The sequence below is a fragment of the Fopius arisanus genome, unplaced genomic scaffold, assembly GCF_000806365.1.
Source record: "Fopius arisanus strain USDA-PBARC FA_bdor unplaced genomic scaffold, ASM80636v1 scaffold00001, whole genome shotgun sequence".
In the NCBI taxonomy this organism is placed as follows: domain Eukaryota; kingdom Metazoa; phylum Arthropoda; class Insecta; order Hymenoptera; family Braconidae; genus Fopius; species Fopius arisanus.
Window position 1 is genome coordinate 3,626,077 of NW_011887740.1, and position 19,924 is coordinate 3,646,000.

The window sequence follows — 19,924 nt, forward strand, 5'->3', positions numbered from 1 at the left end:
AATTTCAATCTATCCGACTAGTCAGATGAAAATACAGGGGCACAATCAGCCCAGTCACAGGAGCAACTTCTGCTGCTTTGTAGTTCGTTGGTAGTTTTTTTTTTTTTTTCGTTTTGTTTGACAATCTTTTGATAGGCAACTTTGGCCCTGGTCATTGTAACAAAACCCATTTCCCGCTCGTGTATTTCTCTCTATTTTTTGGATATTTGGGTAGAATTCGGAGGGAGCAAATGTTGGAAAAAAATGGTGAGTTACGTTTGCATAATTCTTTATTTAAAAAAAGGAATGGTTACAGACAATGAACATAAATTCAGACAGTTGCGTCGATACGAATCAACGATAAATTCGAGGTTTTCATTTGTTTTTTTATATTTGTTGAAGCTCGAGGTCATAATAGAAAAGTTTCAAACCAATAAATGAAAAGTGTTCAATAAACACGAGAATTGGTGGGCTATCGTAACGGAATGATACTAAATAATCGGATGCTATTGAAAGTTGCAGCATAAAACTCGAATTAATGCGTTTGAGGGATGAAACAAAAAGCCGAGTATTTCGTGCCATTTCGGCTCAGTATTTTTTTTTTCCCGCTTGATTTTTGTTCTTTGGGAGCTACGTTACGGCTCCATGATAAAAATCGAAATGTGAGTAATACGATACGGGATAGGGGGATTTAATATTGCGGTGATGGGAGTGGGGCAGGTAGTTTCGCGTGAATAATAGTGTTATTGCGCGGACCCGACTGTTGTGGTTGCCGATGATACTCCACTCGGTGGAACACCGGACGTCGGGGAATTCGGTGGTGCATAAGGACTTCCGCAGAGTTGATCCGCTATACGACCACCCTCCCTTAATCCACTCAAAAATGCTCCGTGCACTGTTGCTGGATAGTTGCGAATTGTGTGCTCTCCTATAATTTATAAATTAAAATTAATGGATTGTGGGAACGCTCCGTGAATGAATATCCACGGCATTGAGTCCAGGAAAGACGAGATATCACAGCTATAAGAATTTTTTTGTAGTCTAAGTAAGATAATATTCCTGAAAAGGCATGCAAAATTCCGCATAAAAAATAAAATAAAATAACATGTCCTCTGTAAGAAAAACATTGAATTGTCTGAAAAGAAAATGGAGTGAACGTTCTCAAAAGGGACGGATTAATAAAATTCTATGGAGTTAAAAAAATTTGTGTATGAACTCATAATCATAAAGAGTAATTGAAAATTCTGATGAAACCCGCGTTAACTCCTAATACATAGTCCCCAGCAGATGTGAAAATGTGTAGATAATTTTGTGGGAGGAAAATTTCATTTTACGAAGCGATAATCATAAATTTTCATCCCAAATGTACGTGAAATCTCGTTGTGTGTTATCTTGTTATTTTCAGTGGATATAGAAAGTAGTAGAAATATTAGAAAAATATTACAAACCAGCAAAGAAAACTCTGGGTGGTGGTGATGTGGCCCCTGCGGGTTGATTTGGGGGTGGAGGTGGTGCAACGGGTGCTGCGAGTAAATCGTAGTCACTTCCAGAGCTACCGACAGCAACAAAACTGTAGGAACCACGTGCCCAAGGGTCGGCACGCCATCTTGTTACAACACTCTCGCGTGGTTGTGGGACAACTTGGTTTCCAAATATTCCCTAGTGGAAAATGTGGAGAATCTTCAGTCATATCAAATTTTCCCCACATATTTTCGAGGTATCCTGGAGGGAACTGACGTTGTGGGGCACTAAAAGGATTTTGGATGCAGAGGAAGAGAAGAGAGATGCAGAGACAACCAAAGGGTATAAATAATTCAGTACAAAGTGAACAACATTTCCTCGAAGCGGAACCGGGCCTTTCCAACTCAACAACTAAAGAAACGAGATTGAATTTTTCCAACATTCACTCACCTTCAGCACAGCAATGCAGCGTCCAACAATAACATCATCACTGACGTTCTCCATAACACAGGCAGCCTCTCCTGCAACAAGAGCCAAGAGGACAGGGGCTTTGTACAAATTCCAGAAGAGGAACAATTCACCCCTCGAAGCAGTCGTGCTACCAACGTGACCAAATAAATTCGCCGTGGGATCCCAGAAAATCCTCTCAAAACAGAGCACCACCTGTAATTCCATGAATGGACCTCAATCTCAAATATTCCGTAAAACCGACACCAAAGAATTCAGCAGCAAAGAGGTGAAGTGTAATTCAACTTGCTTCCCAATACCATGACAGTCTATTAAAAATAACGAAAAATAATGGGATTCGCGTAAAATATCTGTAATATTTACAATCATCAAGTCAATGCTTTTGACAATTCTACAGCCAACGAATCGTTGTCACCAACTGTTACCTCCAGCAGTCGTCATATATGCATTCACCCAAACATGAATTTCACATTTCCGAATAAAAGCCATGTAGCACTCAAAACGTTTTACCTTGTTGAGGTTGCCAAAGCCAAGTCGCTGAATCGCCTGGGATTTCCAATCCGGCAGTGGTGGATTGAATGCCACTGCCGATGGTGCTGTTGACGCTTTCAGTACCCCCAGTGGTAGAGTTACCAATACTGCATCGGCCTTGTGCATAGTTGGATTTGTGTGAGAACTACGAGACGGTGCTGCCCAAACTTCAACACCACTTACACCATATCTCACAGCTCTCACAGCTGTATTTAGTCGTATGTCTAAGCCCTCCGAGAGGGCAACTGGAACGCAAGAGTAACCATTGCGCACTGTAACATTCAATTCAATCATACAATATTAATCGAGTGGTTCTTGTTAAACAAGAGAAAGGAAAATCTTGGCATTTACTAAACTCCAGCTTTTCCCAATCTCCAGAGAATTATTTGTTGGAGATTGGGTCAATCATCTTTCAGATCACTGCGGACATTTCGCTTTGTCAGCGTGACACTTACCAACGTAACAATTGATGGATTATTGATTACATAAGGAACCATATTGACTGATTATCTCTAAATGCCAATCCGACGTGTACAAAAATTGTACGGCATTGTAATCATTCAACACTTGCAGTAATTCCATGTAATGAAATTAATCAATGATCGTTTTACGGAACGGAAACTTGAAATCTGTCAATAAACCAGGCTTTCTCCAACGCGCTCGGAATCCGTGACAAAAAAGTGAATAAAAATACAACAGAGAGCGGTGATGAGGAGGATAATCATTGCCAATAAATCGTCCCTCCCATTGCTCGCCTCAATGACTCCCATTTGACTGGGAAAAAGTGATTATTGAAAAACTGTACGCATTTTTACTACATACCGCGTGCGTCGGTATGTTCTAATAACGACGCTTATGCATCTCTGTCTAGTCCAGTTAATTATGTTGATGGTAGTGCCGCGTGGTTACCAAGCGAATCCTGCGGCGTTAGCCCACTTCGTTAATTAAAATTTATGCCACCAATCTGTTAGCCCGGGCGAAAAGCATCGTAATTTAAATTAGTACTTTCGTTTATCGATCCCCCTATTATTCTGGGGGTTACCACAACATCGTCACCTCTATATCCAACCCAACTGCTATTCATATTTGCACAGTGAAAATTCTCACGATGTTCGCAGTAACTCGAAGGTGAATAAAAATCACTGAATAATAATATAAATAGACCCATATCTTTTCAATGTATAACAGCGGTATGTTAGATCGCGCCTGTTCCATGCATCTGCACTTTCTCCCGTGAATTGCAACATCGTGAGGCATTTGCACGCGATATACCACATGATTTTTATTCTCCCCTCAGCCTTCCCCTCAGCCTTCCCCCCCGCCTCCTCCTTCTCCTGCCCACCGACATCTCAGGTGGGTCTTAATGCACGCGAGCAATCTACGAGAGTGTTACCTGAGATGAAACATCACAAAATGTCCCAATCGGGTTTTTTCACTTTTTCATTGGATTTTTATATTCTCTCTTTTTTTTTGCTGGAAAGGGGCCGCGGCCGATTGCTTCTTCTGCGTTGTCAGGAGGTGACACCCGCCCGTTGAGTTTTTCACACCCCTAAACCAAGCGTGATGGAGGGAGAACACACAGAGAGGACCGCCCTCGTGTTCACCAACCGTGACATCCCCATCATTTTCGTTTACACATGTACCAGTAGTCACTTTACCTTCTCCAACCATACTTGGTCAATTAAAACAAACGCTAACAATGTGTTTCGCATTTACGCCCTCTCACCACTCGATTTTTCCCAACTTGTTTTACCCTTTAATTGATTTTGTCCCGGGATATTCCATTTTTCACTGCTGGTGGAATGTGTTTTATGTATTTCTCCGTAAACGGATTTTTATTTAACAAAATTAATGTCAAAAAGGCTCGATTGTATTCAACCGAGGGTAAAAGGGCTGGTCGAAGGGGTAAAATAAAATGGTTTTAATTAGAAAACCCTGTGTGCGTTATATCGCGTCAGCAGTACCAATTACCATCGGCAATTAGCAGAATAACGAGAATGGCGCCGGATGAAAAACACTGGACAAGTGAGAATTTCGAATAACAAATATATTTATTCGGTCTATGGGTTTTTGTTATTTCGTAGAGGAATTTATTTTTCGAATTTTCAAGGCAGTGGATGTTATGGCTTTGATTAGCCTTGAAGTGGCCCTGGAGTCATGGTGATCTGGCTGTCTAATGTATGCAATAAAATGAGAAAATAAAAATGTTTTAACCTCGTTGGACATGCGGGGACACGAAGACTGAAATTCATCCTGGTTATCTACCCCGGATTCTTCTTGAATTGCTACAGTATAAAAATATTATTCGTTTTGTTCTCCCTGGGTTTTCTCTTCACCCTTCCACCCTTCTTAACCGTTATATCAGTCTATCCACCCTTCCGGCCGTGTCTTCTGTTTGATCTTAGCCCTCACCCGGTATATTTTGAACCGACGAGTCGAACAATTTGTATGCCACAGTGGGTTTCAATTTACATTTAAATTGGTTGCTTATGGCGTTTCTGTCGCTCGACGGGAGTCGAAGCCCAGTGTGCAACGCAACCATAGCGTTATGTAGAAAAGGGAACAGTCAAATACCGAAACATACCGCCAAGTGCGAGTATAGCCTCCATCATCGGAATTGGAAAGGAAGAAAATGGCGATGGGCAATGGGGATGCGAGAAAAAAAACCAAGTGGCATGCCACTATCTCGTTATCAGGCTGACGGAAGTGCACGGTTGGAAATTTTTTGAAATTCAATCATTCATTCAAGAACATCACAATTATTTTCATGGAAATGACATTCACGGGAATACAATGGAGTTAGGAGTTATTTTTCCGCGGAATTTTTTTTTAGGGTATCGATTTTTATATACGTCGGAAAATTTGGATCTCAACGTTAACCCTGAAGAGTCGCCAGAAATCAAGGAATGGAAAAGTTCAATGAAGTATTTACTGGACCACATTTTTGTTCTATTCCCGGGCCTCACCAGACCCCCCAGTTGAATTGGTTAAATATCAACGATTCCACGTTCCAGGGTGAGTGATTCCTTAGGAAAATCTTAGCACTACCACAGGCACAGGATGGCAAAGGGACAGCGAGGAATAAATCTCAGTGCCAGTACGGGAAACACTTATATGAGAAAAATTTTTGATAAGAGTCTTAGAAATCTCTGAAAAATATCGGCTCCGCCGAATTTTCAACACCTTGTGTTCATCAAAAATTGTGAAAGCTGTGAAACTTCCGTCTTTTTCTCAGTAAAATCAGAGCTTTAGTTAAAATTTTTAGGGATGAAAAATACTTAACGTCGCCTAGACTTTTCTTCTTATAAAGTGAATTGAAGATCTGTTTGGGTAGAACTCAGCTGATTTATTTATCAGTATACCTGTGTTCGTCAGAATTCTAAATAATTTCTGTTGATACGAAAGTTTCGTGTCGCGTAGTATTTTGGTATGTGAGTGTTGTCGGAGGGAGGCAATGTATTGCAACACATTTCTGAAACTGCGTCACAGACGTTTGTGAGAATTAATTTCCACAAATGTCGCATTTACATATTTAAAGTTATCTGAGTCGTGGGGTAGAGTTGATACGTTGTTGGAGCAACATTGCAAGTAAACCGAGTGTAATACATGAGGAATTGCGGTGAGAGGGCTCGGGAAGGGATGGTAAATTTCGTGGAACTACCCTATTGTAATACAATACCATATACCAGAAGCCTAATTAGCATGCATCACTCCTCGATATAATTACCAGAGCCAACAAGCCGAACCCGAACCGACCTCGGAGCTCCTTCATTGTCAAACCACTGACGACATTAAAGCGCCATCATCAATGCGAATGCCCCAGTGTCTTCAATAAATACGAGTAAACCCATCTCTTATTCCAAAAAAATATTCAGGTGGGGCATAAAAAATTCTGTTAAAAAAAAAAGTGACTTTAGTCCCGCGGGGACTGCAGCGAAAAATTCTTTTTGCATTTTTATATTTTTTGTGTATGGAAATGACTAAATCTCATGCAGAAAAGGAATATCCGCAAATTAAAACTTTGAATTCTGATACAATAATTGTAAACCTAGAATATATAAGGTAAAATGCAGAGTTGAATTTGAATTTATTCCCCACGATCGCCGGAACAATCAAACTAAAATAAAATCTGCATATATTCTCTGCTGAACCGGTGATATTTTATCAACGAAAAAAAAAAGCCCGTAAAACTCCATAAATACCCCTCCCCCTCACCCATAAAATGGCCGTGGAGTTGGTTTTCCCCTGAAACGGATAAATCCAAATGCGGAAAAAGTGAAGATCTAACGACCCTGGCTGGCTTAAGTAACCGCAACCCTGCAAATGGTACTTAGGCCCTGTTACCCGGTATACGTACAACGGCAGTTATATATTTAGCCGACTCCCTTCATGCCCAGGAACTCGGTAGAACGAAAAACCACGTACGAATAGAGTATTAGATATCCACCAGAGTTAAACGATCCGAGGCAGATTAAAAATAAGATAAGCAAAAGTCAAGTCATGTCCTTGAGACAAAACTCGATACATAAGACATTCCAACTCGACGCCCAGTGGGATGGTAATTGTCAGCAATTGGTAGCGTTGGTTTCACGCGAGTGAATTAGATGGCTCGACGAGAGGATGAGGGTGAGGGAGTTGAACGATCGAATGGAGGCTAATAAAAAAAGCTCATTGAATTAAAAAAGAAAGCCACTTGGAATATTCAAATACACTGTTTTCATTCTCAAGGTAAATGGTTTAGTCGCACGGTCAGGTTTTAAAGTAGTGGCGATGCAAAATACACAAGAAATGCATTTGCGCCCGGCCTTCCAATGGCGGAATATACCATCAGGGTAAAAGAGGAGGTTTATACGGTTAAAGGTCTGTGGGATTTGGCGAGAGAGAAAGAGAGAAGGAGAGAAAGTAGTGGCCAACGGCGTTATAGTGGTTTAGGTAGGAACTGTAGCTCCTCAGCTATACAGTGAAAAGAGTAAGGCAAGAGTAGGGCTCGTTTGGCCTCTCCGAGAGGATACATAATCCTCACGGAAAAGGAATAAAAAAAAGTGCAGGAACCACGAAGAAAGTAGAGGGAGGAATCTCACTATCGACCCACCCTATCTCCCCACCACTTGTGTGTTTCACGTAATATATAGGCCGTATCTCAGGCTCGCAAATTGCCTTTTTAAACACAACAAGACAGCCGTAGTCCCTCTTTCAATTTACGCCGCGGTCTTTTTCACGTGTGCGCACTGTCCATTTCACATCCCAAAATCCCAATGACTCCACTTTTCTGACGGGGAAGGAATTCATAAAGGAATCATTTTTTTTTTCAATCACTTTTTACTCTCCATTGTTCACAATTTTCAGCTCTTATAAGTGACGGTTTATTATTGGATTTCATTAGCGTGGGAACTCGAAAATTGTGAATTCGAAGAGAATCTAAGAAATTAATTCCAGGAATTTGTAGCTTTATCGTTGCTAAAAAATTCTAATTTCTTCAGTTGACATTTCAAGTGTAATGTTCTAACAGTGTAGTTGACTGGTACGTCCAGTGGAACAGGGAAAGACAGGATCGGAGAACAAAAAAATAACAATGAAGAGGAAAGACGTGGGGGAGGTCGAGAAGATGAATACGGCAAACACGCGATCGTATATTACCACTGTAATTAGAAAAGGAATTATTGTCCTTTACGACATTGAAGGGGCTACCGTGGATACCTGGCGATCCAATGTGTTCAGCCATGGGCAGTGAAACGAATGATCCGATGTGGGGGTTGCTTGATGTTTTCTAAAGAAACTAGCGAGCCAGTGTTTACCGTTTATGCTTGAACAAAGCCCATGTATGTATATAATACGCTTTCTGTGTATGTTTTATTTTTATTTTACTTTTTCATCGTGACGATTGCTTTTATTTTATTGTTAAGTTCGGTGGAGACGGGGGGTTTCTTTCACTTTCGTATTTCACGTACGCCCATTATTTTAAAAGCGTTGATTCTAGACTCGACCCACGCACGAGTTGTGCCCTCTCGAGTTTGCAAGTTCTTTTTTCACCTTTCAAACGATTTTTTTTCTCCCCACCCTTTTTTTATGTTTCTCTGAGTCTCTGTACGTCTTTGGGTGGCTTCATACTCAGCATGCGCAATGTGTGTACGACCCACGTCAGCGCATAAACCTCAGAAATCACTGTGTCCAAACAAAAACGATTTACATGCACGGAGATAAATTTCAGTGAAAAATTATCCCTAAATTCGTGGCTAGAAGACATGGAGATTGAATGGACTTTTGTCTGACTCATCAGTTTTATCAGTTCTTTCTCGGGCTGCAGGACAATTTTACAACTATTACTTTGGTTTTGTTGATAGTGTTCTAAGAAAAAAATCATCGACTTCTGACGGATGCTATTCCATTAATCGTGATATCTATTAAAAATCGCGATAGATATATATGACTCGAATCGATACTCGACTCTTGAATTGTGCGACGAGGAAATTTTTTTTTGTGAAGTTCTAGAGGATTTTTATGTAGATCAATATGTATGGAATATTCAACGAGGCGATCACGATTAATTAGTTGACAATTGTGTAAACACAGATCATTTGTAGCAGCTGGAAAAACTGGGGCACTTGTTGGAATAGAATTAATCGATTGAAATATCATTGATTATGATCAAAAATTGAACCTTCCACCGAAACTGCGCAATGATTGATCCTTAATATTTGAATAATATGATTTTCTTCGTGTAATTGTAATTTAAGTCTCATTGTATGATGTTTTTTTAACGATCAAATATTAACCTTGGACAGAACAGATAAAGCAAATAAAAGCGCGAAATTTTCTTTTCGAGTATTTTAATGTTAAATTTATCTCAAGTTTCAAGTGACTCGACAAAGTGTTCGCTACGTACTTCAGTGGTTGATAACGTAAGAAAAAACTGCCATTTTCGAGTAACAGAATATATCATAAATTTACGCGCAAAAAAGAATGAACTAGAAATGATGTTGGCGAATAACTAGAAAGTGGATAACAAAACATCGAAAATTCAGCTTCAGTTGATTCGAGTTTTTTCAGTCGCAAATTTTCCAACTTTTTGTGCAGTTTTGCCTTTTTATACCACCGATATGTGCCCCACAGAAACTGGTCGATAATAATTTGTATTAGATTCACTTCCCCCCTCTCTCGATTAATAGATTTAATATTAGTTTATATAAAAGGATATGTAATGAGTAAATGATTTTCGCACCCTGTGAAATGGAATATAATTCATACCGGCGAGGTTGAAGTCCTTAAGAATCATCAGTCCCCCACCATTGACATGATCGAAGCGATGTGGCCCCCAGAAACTAGTTTTCTGTGAGTTTGACTATAAATAGCGATCGTCAGTTCCAGAAAACTTATAAATCCGTGGACAAACGAGTAACTCTACTGCCACCGCCATTGAAATATTACGTCGTTTCTTTTGAATCCTGCAATAACAATAAACAACGTGCAATGTTCAAAAACTTGAATCCATTCTTTGTACTGATAATCGTGTGTGTCATAATTGTTGAAGGAGATAAAGAATCTGCGATATTGTATGACGCATCTGATCCTATCGTGATCCTTGATTACACGAATTTTGAGACTGCTGTTAATAATCGAAGTACCGCTTGGTTTGTCGAGTACTATTTCCACTGGTGTGGACACTGCCAGCGATTCGCTCCTACATTCAAGTCATTTTCAAGCAACATCAATGGTAATTTTTTTTTTCCCTTTTGAATAGAATTTTTATGACCGTCCGAGTCACGTCTGAAATTTTTCAGATCATAATTTGTTGTTCAAAATTTTATTATTTCTGAAAATATAATTTTTGCTAATCCAGAAATTATCAATGGGATTTGTAGGAGATTCATGAGATCTCTGATTATAGAAAATAATAAGGAGACGATACCCGAAGGAGATATTATTATTGTATCAATAAATTTCTACCTGCGAGAGGGCGATTGCAGAATTCAATGTTGTCTTTGTAGTTCATCATTTGATTTTATTATTGGATGATGACAGGAGGAAATTGACGGGTGTTGAAGATGTTCAATAATGTTGCAGATTGGAGTGACATTGTTCAGGTGGGGGTTATAAACTGCGCCGATGAAAAAAACTCGGACCCTTGCAATGGTGTCCGGCCGGTTCCCGCGATTAAGTATTTCTCGTTGAGTGAGGAAACCGGAAAGAAGATTAATATGTCCAGCCACAGTACGGAGGTGGAAATCAGACAGCGGTTGATTGACGAACTGCACAAGGATCACCAAAGTGGACAGAGAAGCTATTGGCCGGATATTGCTCCTTACAGGTAATTTTTCATCAACATACATTCGGAACAGGTAATCCCGTTTATCTATCACCAACATCTTTCAGTGCTTTTAATTCGTCTATATGAAGTCGTTTTCCCAAATTTTTCTATATAATTTGTACGGAATAATTTTCGTAAGTGAATCATATGATTTTATTGAATTTGCGTGAAAGTCAGCTTTGCGGTAAAAATTGCCGGAGAATTAAAAAGGGGATTTCTTACAGTGTACGTAATTATGAATTTCTAGCGGTGATGCTTCTGAGGATTGGGAAGAGGTCCTTCCACCACCTGTAAATTACCAGTTATTCCTCTTTGAGGGGAACGACTCTTACCTAGGGACGGAAGTGATTCTCGACCTGCACAAAATGACGTCTCTTCAAATCCGGAGAGTAACGAATGACAACGAACCGCTTCAAAGAAAGTATGACGTCACCACGTTCCCCGCTCTCGTCGTCCTTGACAGAGCGGGCAGGGTAATCCCAGTGGAGCTCTTGGACTCCACTCGAGAGGGCATCACCAAAGTCATCAAAGACTTCATGAGATCCCAAGGACTTATCTCTGCACTTGGCCAACCTACAGATCCGAAAATCCAAGTGCAAAGTAATAATGAAGTTTCCCCAGCAGAAAGCAAACATTCTGAGTCAATTAAAAAATCCTTCCAAGACGGACTGTACCAGGCAGATTTAGAGAGAGCTCTGAAATACTCTTTAATTCAAGAAATTTCGTTGACTGATGAATTCACGAATGACAAGTTGCAAGCCCTAACGATCTATCTAGAAGTATTAGCAAATTATTTTCCGCTAAGAAAAGGGAACTCTGAATTTCTAATCAGACTGCACGAGATAGTCGCCAATGAGACTAGTTTAACAGGTGAAATTTTCAAAAATATTGTGACGAAACTCCAGCAGGAGTTGTCTCCAGTTTTCATGGAGCATCGAGAGTGGACTGGCTGCAAAGGCAGTGCCCCCCGTTTTCGGGGGTTCCCCTGTGGCCTCTGGACCCTCTTCCATACTTTAACTGTCAGTTATGCTAAAGACGTTGGGGATGAGGCTAATCCATCTGGTGTGGAAAGTCCATCCATTATTCTCGGAGCCATGTACGGATACATAAAAAACTTCTTCGGTTGTTCAGACTGTGCCTCACATTTCGTTGATATGGCAAACAGGAGGAATTATTCCGCTGTGATGATTCCTGATGATGCGATTCTGTGGCTCTGGGAGGCTCACAACGAGGTGAACCAGAGGCTCTCTTCTGATTACACTGAAGACCCAGTCTATCCGAAAATTCAGTACCCCAGTTGGAAACATTGCAACACTTGCAGACATGGTAATACATCTTGGAACTTGCAAGAGGTTCTTCATTATTTGAAAAATAAATATAGTAGGATTATCCTTTCGAATCAACCAGTTCTCCCAGAGAGCAATGAGTTCAAGTTTCAGGCACTCGATTGATGAGAATTCATAAAAATTACCAATCAATCAACAAAAATGGAAAGTGAGTCATTTTCCTTTGTTAAAAAATTCGAAGATTACCGATTGTTATTTAGTAGGAAAATAAAATAGTCTGATGAAACAGAAGATATAATCATTCATCCGAAAATAAATAAAATTAATGAACAATGAGAAAATATTTTATTATCTTTTCCCGCAATGCTCAAGGAGAAAATGTATATCGATGTAAATTATTATTGCAAACAATAAATGAATTTTCACCAGGCGTATTATTCACTGCCTCCTAGTTGGAGGCTGTTGGAGGGTGTTGAAAGTTATTATTCGACGTGATTCATGTAAAACCGATCATTGAAGAGATTTGAATCGATAGATTACACCGGAAATACTTGTTATCGGATTTAATATCCCAGGGCAGTTTACTGGTAAAGGTGGATATAACGGGTGTAAATGTGACGGAAGGAGGATGACGATAATAACCGTCAAAAAAAATGGTTGGATTTTGGAGGAAAACTGTGTAGTTTAGAAAGATGTTGGCGAAGGGAGAATGGAGGAAAGAACAAGTCAGGATGACTTGAGACCTATTCGTCGTGGGTTTTCACTGTTGGACGTGGCAAAGTGCTGACACGATCACCCTGTAGGTTTTCCAATGAGGGGGTTCCTGGGTTCAATGGTGGGTCGTTATGGCCGGCATTGGGAGGGGACAAGGCCTTTCCGTCAATGACTGCTGTTAACTCCACACGGCCAAGACTTTATACGGATACGAAAGTCCGATCGAGACTGTCGATGAATTGAATAGGGTTTCATTCAGGAAAAAATTTTTACTCCCTCCGAACAATGCCAGGATGGTTAATCCCCGACTATCGGTGGAAAATTGCTGGGTATAATTCGATAAAATCGGACAGCCAAGGCGCAACGATTTTCGCAAATTGAGAATACTGTCCCTCGAGTGAACATTATTTGTTTGAGAACTTTGAGAAATTGAGGGTTGCCACTCGTGTGATTATACAGACGGAAAATATTTCTCCGGGTAAAGAAAAAGTGAGTTTTTTAAAATGAAATATTTGTTTTTTGTGTAAAATTGTCGAATAACATAAGCAAATCCATTTTCAGTATGTTTTCTCGATAAACACCTCGATATCGATCATTTACTTTAAACCGAAAAATGATTTCCCCTCAGTTGCAACCGGCGATTCAATAAATCGTCCCCGGAAATAGAAAGATACACGAGAATCGAACCGTATTGAGCACTAAAGTTTCAATTCCTAAACGTATTTATCAGAATGGTCGAATAAAATCGTCCCAGGGATGTCTAGACGTGCCTCGGCTGTCTCTTCGGAGGTGATCGTTGTGTGATATAAAGAGAAATGCTCTCACAGCGGTGATGGTGGAGAGTGGAAGCACCAGTGGCCCCTTTCCACCCTACGACAGACTATTTTTTCATTCTATCCCGCCCCGAAGGCCAGCCCTCTATCTCTCTTTTAACTCGTCCTACCGGGGCTTTTTCATAGTCCCCAGTGCGCAACTGAAAGAACCAGTGACGAGGAAATTCAATTTGTTAAGAGACACTACTGCATCGGAGACAAAGTTTGCCAGGCGAACGAAGATGCGAGCGGCATGTCGAAGGCACCGTGAAATGTTATCATCCTCCCGGGCACTTTTCGTTCCTCCACGTCTTTCTCATTCACTCACGTCCAGTTCAGCATCCGCCTCACGAACCCGACCCCATTCCTCAACTTTCCCTTAGCACTATGAGGCAGCAACCTAGACGGTAGCATCGAGATATACACAAGACTAGTGAGATGCAACCGGGTGAGGGCGTGGTAATGCACCTCGGCTGCGGTCTTTCGGGGGCTAACTTATATCGCCATCCTAAAACTCCATTTTACGGTCAATTATACGACGCCCCGTGGCCAGCCCGATACTTCCTGGTGGCAACATCCTCTAAAAGTCCATTCTCCCAGTCGAGATCATTTACAGGCGTGTCGGGTGCACGCGCGCAATTACCCCTTCGGCTATTCTGTGGTATCACTACGGCTCGTCAATTTCGCCCCTTTTCCACGCAATCACTGAAATATCTAATAAAAATTACGCAACTCACTATTTCCTTAATTTCCTTAACGTGCTAAATTGCACTCGACATTTTTTCTATTGAAAAAAATTGAAAAAAATGAAAACGCAGGTGATACTGCCAACAAATTTTTAATTCATTGAAAATTCCATTGTAATTGATATTTCCATTGAAAAATTGATTTCCTGGAATTTTCAAGATGGAGGAGAGATTTTCAGGTTCTTTTGGTCCTGATGAGAAGAATTTGTATTTTATTTTTATTTCCTTGAGTCGAGTATGTTTTTTCAAATTTTTTTAACATCAAAAGATGTAATTTTTTTTTTTTTTGAAAATGCAGAGATGACAGCGCTGCTGGGGTGTCATGGAATGCCGTTATTAATGCGACTTGAGTGTATCTGTTTACGTATAGAAAAAAGCGTGCATTTTTTACGACACGCCCACGTTTTTATGGGTGTACTAAAAAATATGATCCTCGACTAGGAACTTGCGTTACTCTCCTCCAGCTGTGGCTGGAACACATCAGAGGACCTTTTGCAGGTAGAAAATGAGGTAAACCATAAAGCAAATATGTCAGCTGGTTTGGCAGCAAAACTCCTATCAACTTATTTACGAATGACGAATTTTACAACAAATCCCATTGTTACAAATAAAATATGTATCATCTCCCTGAGTTGAGAGAGACAGAGAAATTTATTTCAAAAATTTATCTCAATTGAACCCGAAGTAAGAGATAATGAAAAGGGAAAAATTTTAATGCGGACTATGTAGATATTCTTTAATAGTAATTATTTTTGGTAAATGAAAATCGAACGAGTGGGTGTCGATTTAGTGAATGGATCAAGTATTTGTACGGAGATAGACTGATGGTAGACCCCCTGCAAATGAAATAAAGACCTCCCCACGCTATCCGAGAGAAGGATCGACTGGGCTTTGAGAATTGCGCTGTCATGGACAAAAACCCAACGAGTTTCACCCACCATACGCGTTAACAGGAAATTGCATACCTATACCCTCTCTCTTGGACGCAATTGTACTCCCTGCAGTTGTCATTCCATATCCCCATTTCCCTCACTAACGTATTTTCCAACTCGTTTCCCTCGTCTACATTCCCACAACCCAGTGGCACACCCTCTCACTCTCATCTCAATTCCCTGTGTCTGGATCTCCGCAATGATATTTCCCCTTTCTAACGCCCAGCCGTTCAATTATCCACGAACACGTCGTTCGCGCCTTTCCTCCAATTATAACAATCATTACACACAGAGCGTCAAATAATCCTTGAATAAACGTAATAGCTTGCATTCGATGGTGCACACAACTTGCGGTTATAATTCATGACACGTGACGCAAGAGTATCGCATGGAAGTGTTGATTGCGGACAATTTGCAGGGCATCAAAAAGTGAATGGAGAATTTATCTATATAAAATTTGACATGCGCTGACGCATCTAGGCCAGCGCAAAAAATAGTGCCACGAAGACGTTTTAGTTTATTACACGAGAAATTGATATGTGACTTCAGGGCCACACTGGTGGAAAAAAAAAAAACATAAAGTTTATGGATGATTCAATATACGGAGATAAATTCTTTGGAAAAGTTTTAGTGCTAGCGCGAAATGCGGCGCAAAGTGCCGGCTAGGGAACAATTTCACTGTCACTGCTGGGAATTTTAGTGCATAGTACGTCAATTTTCTCATATTAATATTAAAATTTCTCACAACACTCCAGACATTTTACACGGGATCTTGACGAATTTAGTCAACAATATTCCCTCTGATTTTTTTCATTTATTCGTATTAGAAACAAATAAAAGTAATAAATTATCCGATTCGAAAAACGCAATTACAGAATGAAAAACATTATTTTATTGAATATTCAAGATTAATCAAGAACTTCATCGACATTTATTGATTTAAAATGATTCACTTAAAATGTCAGAAAGTGTATAAATATTTCGCTATTTGAAATTTGAAGAATAGTATTTCCAATTGTTAATTTTTCGATTGCACCAGCATGCGAATGCCCGATGTTTCCGCACAGTATCCGATAAACAAGATTTCCTCCATAAAAACCCATTGAATTCGCTGTTTACGATGGGTAAATGATGGACAGTGTTAATAGCCAGGAAAATGGCGAGGCTCGTAAAAGTCCATAATTAAATAAACATACACGAGAAAAGTGGTAGGGGGTGTGCAGAGCTCATCGTCGACACGATCAGCAAACGTGGAAGGCCATTGCAATGAGCGAAATAAACCCTCATCTGTAACACTGTACTTGGGTGTTTGATTGGTAGACATTACAGTGAGCTGACTCCAGAGAGAACTGAGAAACCCGGACAATAAAGCCAAGGCACCGGTGGAGGGAATTGAGAATGAAAACTAGGGAGGTCCATAAAAACAAGAATGTTAGTTGCCTTTCTCGCTGGCGGCGGGTACAAAACATCCCACAGACATTTTTTACTTTTATTTATTTATGTTTTTTTTATTCCCTCCCATCTCCACTCTCCCATCCTCCCATCCCTCCCATCCCTCCCATCCCTTCTTTCCCTTTATTCACTCTCTCCTTACCTTCCACTTCCATGACGCACTGGACAGCTGTATATTACAGTTTCAGTCCTAGTTAATATTGATTTAAGACGCCCATAAGCAAATACGTTTTGGCATGGTCAAATAATGGAGAAAAATAATTCAAATCGCGATGGAGTTCGTCTCGGCCGGCAAAACGATTATTGTTTGGAACGAAGAGACGTGGGATAATCGATATTTGGCGGAGCTCGAGAACCAGGGGGATACGAACGAAACGAGATATATCTCGTCTTATTTCGTTTTTTGCCCAGTGGACATGCCTGAGTGCAATGATCTTTGTACACTACTTCCCCCCTCGATCATGACTCGATACATTGAACGGGTGTGAGGAATTTAGTGGTGTTGCTCAGTGATTGGTTCATTTACCCTCATCACCCCTCGATTCCTCCCCCCCCCACTCATTCGAAAAAATGTATCACCGATTAGTCAAACTTTTATGGGTAACAAGAAAATAATTTCTTGTGAAAAAAAAAATAAATCCATTGACAGTAACGACGGCGATATACGCTGGCTGTTTGCATTTTGTCGGACGTAAATATTCTGGGGGGGAAAGAGCTTGTATTCTATGGGCCTACTGTACCCAGGGATCATACAGAATGGGCCCTGCCAGTGGCCAGAGGGAGTGAGAAAGATAGTGAAACATGTGGATATTTGTTTCCGTGAAATTATGGCACCCACGTCAGCCTTTCTGCACTAAAAAAATTATTCGAAGTCCCCCCTCGGGTTTAAATAACGTCGCGATGGAGAAAAAAGGGGGGGATGGGACAGTGGAGTTCATTCGGTTTTTTGGAAAACTGGGAGGTCCATTGCCTCACGAGGTGTATTTAATTTCGCTATATTGATAATTTAATCGCCCAACACCTCATTCCTCGACTCGGGCGTGATGAGGAAATTCTTTTGAGATTATTTCGCAACAAAGTGTGTGTAAAGTTGGTTTATCTTTAATGTTTTGGCCCCCACACTTTAGTTTCTCATTCAAATTTTAACTACTTTTTGAGAGCCACATTTTTTTCACATTCTCTTCCTCATCCCCTCCCTTCGATTATAGGAAGCACGTGTAAAATCGCGTGCCTGTAATTAAAATCGATATGAATCAGCGAGTGATGAGGCGATGAAAATAATTCACAGTAAATCGAGGGGGTACACTCGAATAAATAGATTTCAGGTGCACAATTATTTTGAAAAATTTAATTTTCTGAATATTCATCAATTGTTTGTAAATAACAAATTAATTCGAATTAATAATGCGAATAAAAATTGAAGGATTTTAATAATTTTCAATACACGGAGATAAATTTATTAATAAAGTAAATTTGTCTTGGTGCAGTGTTCACTCTTAGAGCGGTGATACAGGGATTGAAATGTAGTGGATAAAACCAGAGGGATGGAAGATGGCAAATCCCGGCATCAATCTATCCTCGAGTAGAGGTCAGCTGAATTAATCTCGGAGTAATGCCTCGCTCGGCTAATCCCCAGGAAGGCCAAGAGGAGTTTGTGTTGTTTTACCCTGGATAGGCGAGGAGAGCACTTGTGCAGTAAGAAATTTGAAGCGTGTCGTTGAACAAGCGGCCACACAGATCCGAAAACCCGACACAAACTAGTGATACGAGATGCTGGGGTGAACAAGACTGAAGGACCTATCGATGGGAATACCGTGAGTAACGACGTATTTGTTTGCTCCTCCTAGACCGCCTCTTCTCATACCCGTAATTAAACGCCAGCGCAGGAAGGCGAATGTCATTAAACGGGCTAATCAAAAGAGCATTGAAAAGTTGCCTTAACAGCCACCAATTGCCCAGTGAGTATAATTCGATGACAATGTAATGGCAGCTTATGTTTGTACTTTTTACTCTTATTCTCGTCCATTAAAATGAGTGAAATTCACTGCATAAATCGTAATGAACAGGAGCACTCAGAGGCACAATTTCCATCGAACGTATTTCGGGCAATTTTCTGGGGATTAAAGGGAGTCGAGTAAGTGGTGCCTAAGTTCTAACAAAGGGGGAGAATTATAAAATAAATCATGCAAGCGTGAATGACTTTGAAATTTTATGAAAAACCAAATAACAGACAATGGATTATAAATTTAATATTCAATAAACTACGGAGAAATGGGAGTGAACAGCATTACCATTACCATTACCAATAGTTTGGCTGCGTAAATGGTAATGAGGAAAAGCACTCAGCGAAGTAATTGGCATCGGTAATATTTCGCACAATTGCAGTGAAGTGGAAGGGAATGAACAAATTGTAGCATCAGCCCCAACAAAGAAGGAGACAATGGTAATCCCTGGACTGTCAAAGGATTCTCCTCACATTGTGTCAGGTCATTTAGTACTGGGGTTTGAGCTGAACTACTCCAATAGCCCGAGCAATCATTGCCTGATGGATCAAAATGACTCTGGCCAGTGAGGGAGACATATCCCAGTGGAGAAAAATAGCCCCCGGGGGTAGTTAGCCTTCAATCGAAGTGACGTACCCGTGGTACACTCGGGTGGCACTTTTTCTGGTTGGATGATCACTGTCAGGGGAGCAAAAGGCCACTTACCAGTCCTCTTAGCTCTCACCTCACGCGTTGTCCCATCAATCTCTCCTAACCTACTCAGTACTTTTTACACTGCTAAATTTATTATCCTGTACCTACTAGGGCTGCTGGAGTTGGTGCGATTGCATGTGTTCAACTGTTGGATAAACTGTGTTTGTTACGAACGATATCACTCCGTATATACGATTTTACCGGGGTGACAGTATGGTTTACATCGGAGGGTAAAGCTACCGTGTACCACGCACCAGCAACAACTATAAACAGTGTATGTTGTTTCTCTTTGCGCTTTGATATAAACTTTGCCGTGCTTTAGCAAGAAACTTTTGATGAATCTCGTTGTCAGCAATTATTGCGAGGAGATGCACCAGCGAGTGTGTTACACCCAGCACTCTGGCTTTTTGTTTACTCGGGGGCTTATGAAGTATTCACGGGGTTGGGTTATCTACTGCCGTAATATTCCACTTCATTTGACGGGGAGGGGAGATTAATGGGGTTTGTTTGGTGACTTTATGGTTGGCTGGGATTCCACCTTT

General features: G+C 40.5%; 2 protein-coding genes across 2 annotated transcripts in view; one reads left to right on the forward strand and one right to left on the reverse strand.

Annotated features, from left to right (window-relative positions):
* Positions 1 to 573: 573 nt before the first annotated feature.
* Positions 574 to 19,924, reverse strand: part of Su(var)3-3 (lysine-specific histone demethylase Su(var)3-3) — a 150,482-nt gene continuing 131,131 nt past the window's right edge. The window contains exons 10-13 of the mRNA XM_011299263.1: positions 2,419 to 2,711; positions 1,891 to 2,103; positions 1,428 to 1,638; positions 574 to 907 (exon numbers count right to left, since the gene is read on the reverse strand). Coding sequence (XP_011297565.1) covers positions 723 to 907; positions 1,428 to 1,638; positions 1,891 to 2,103; positions 2,419 to 2,711 — 902 coding nt within the window. The 3' untranslated portion in view covers positions 574 to 722. The remainder of the gene's footprint in view (positions 908 to 1,427; positions 1,639 to 1,890; positions 2,104 to 2,418; positions 2,712 to 19,924) is intronic.
* Positions 8,579 to 12,415, forward strand: LOC105263203 (sulfhydryl oxidase 1). Its single transcript, XM_011299251.1, has 3 exons — positions 8,579 to 10,150; positions 10,501 to 10,744; positions 10,992 to 12,415. The coding sequence occupies exons 1-3, from the start codon at positions 9,907 to 9,909 to the stop codon at positions 12,193 to 12,195; spliced, it is 1,692 nt and encodes a 563-aa protein (XP_011297553.1). The 5' UTR covers positions 8,579 to 9,906; the 3' UTR covers positions 12,196 to 12,415.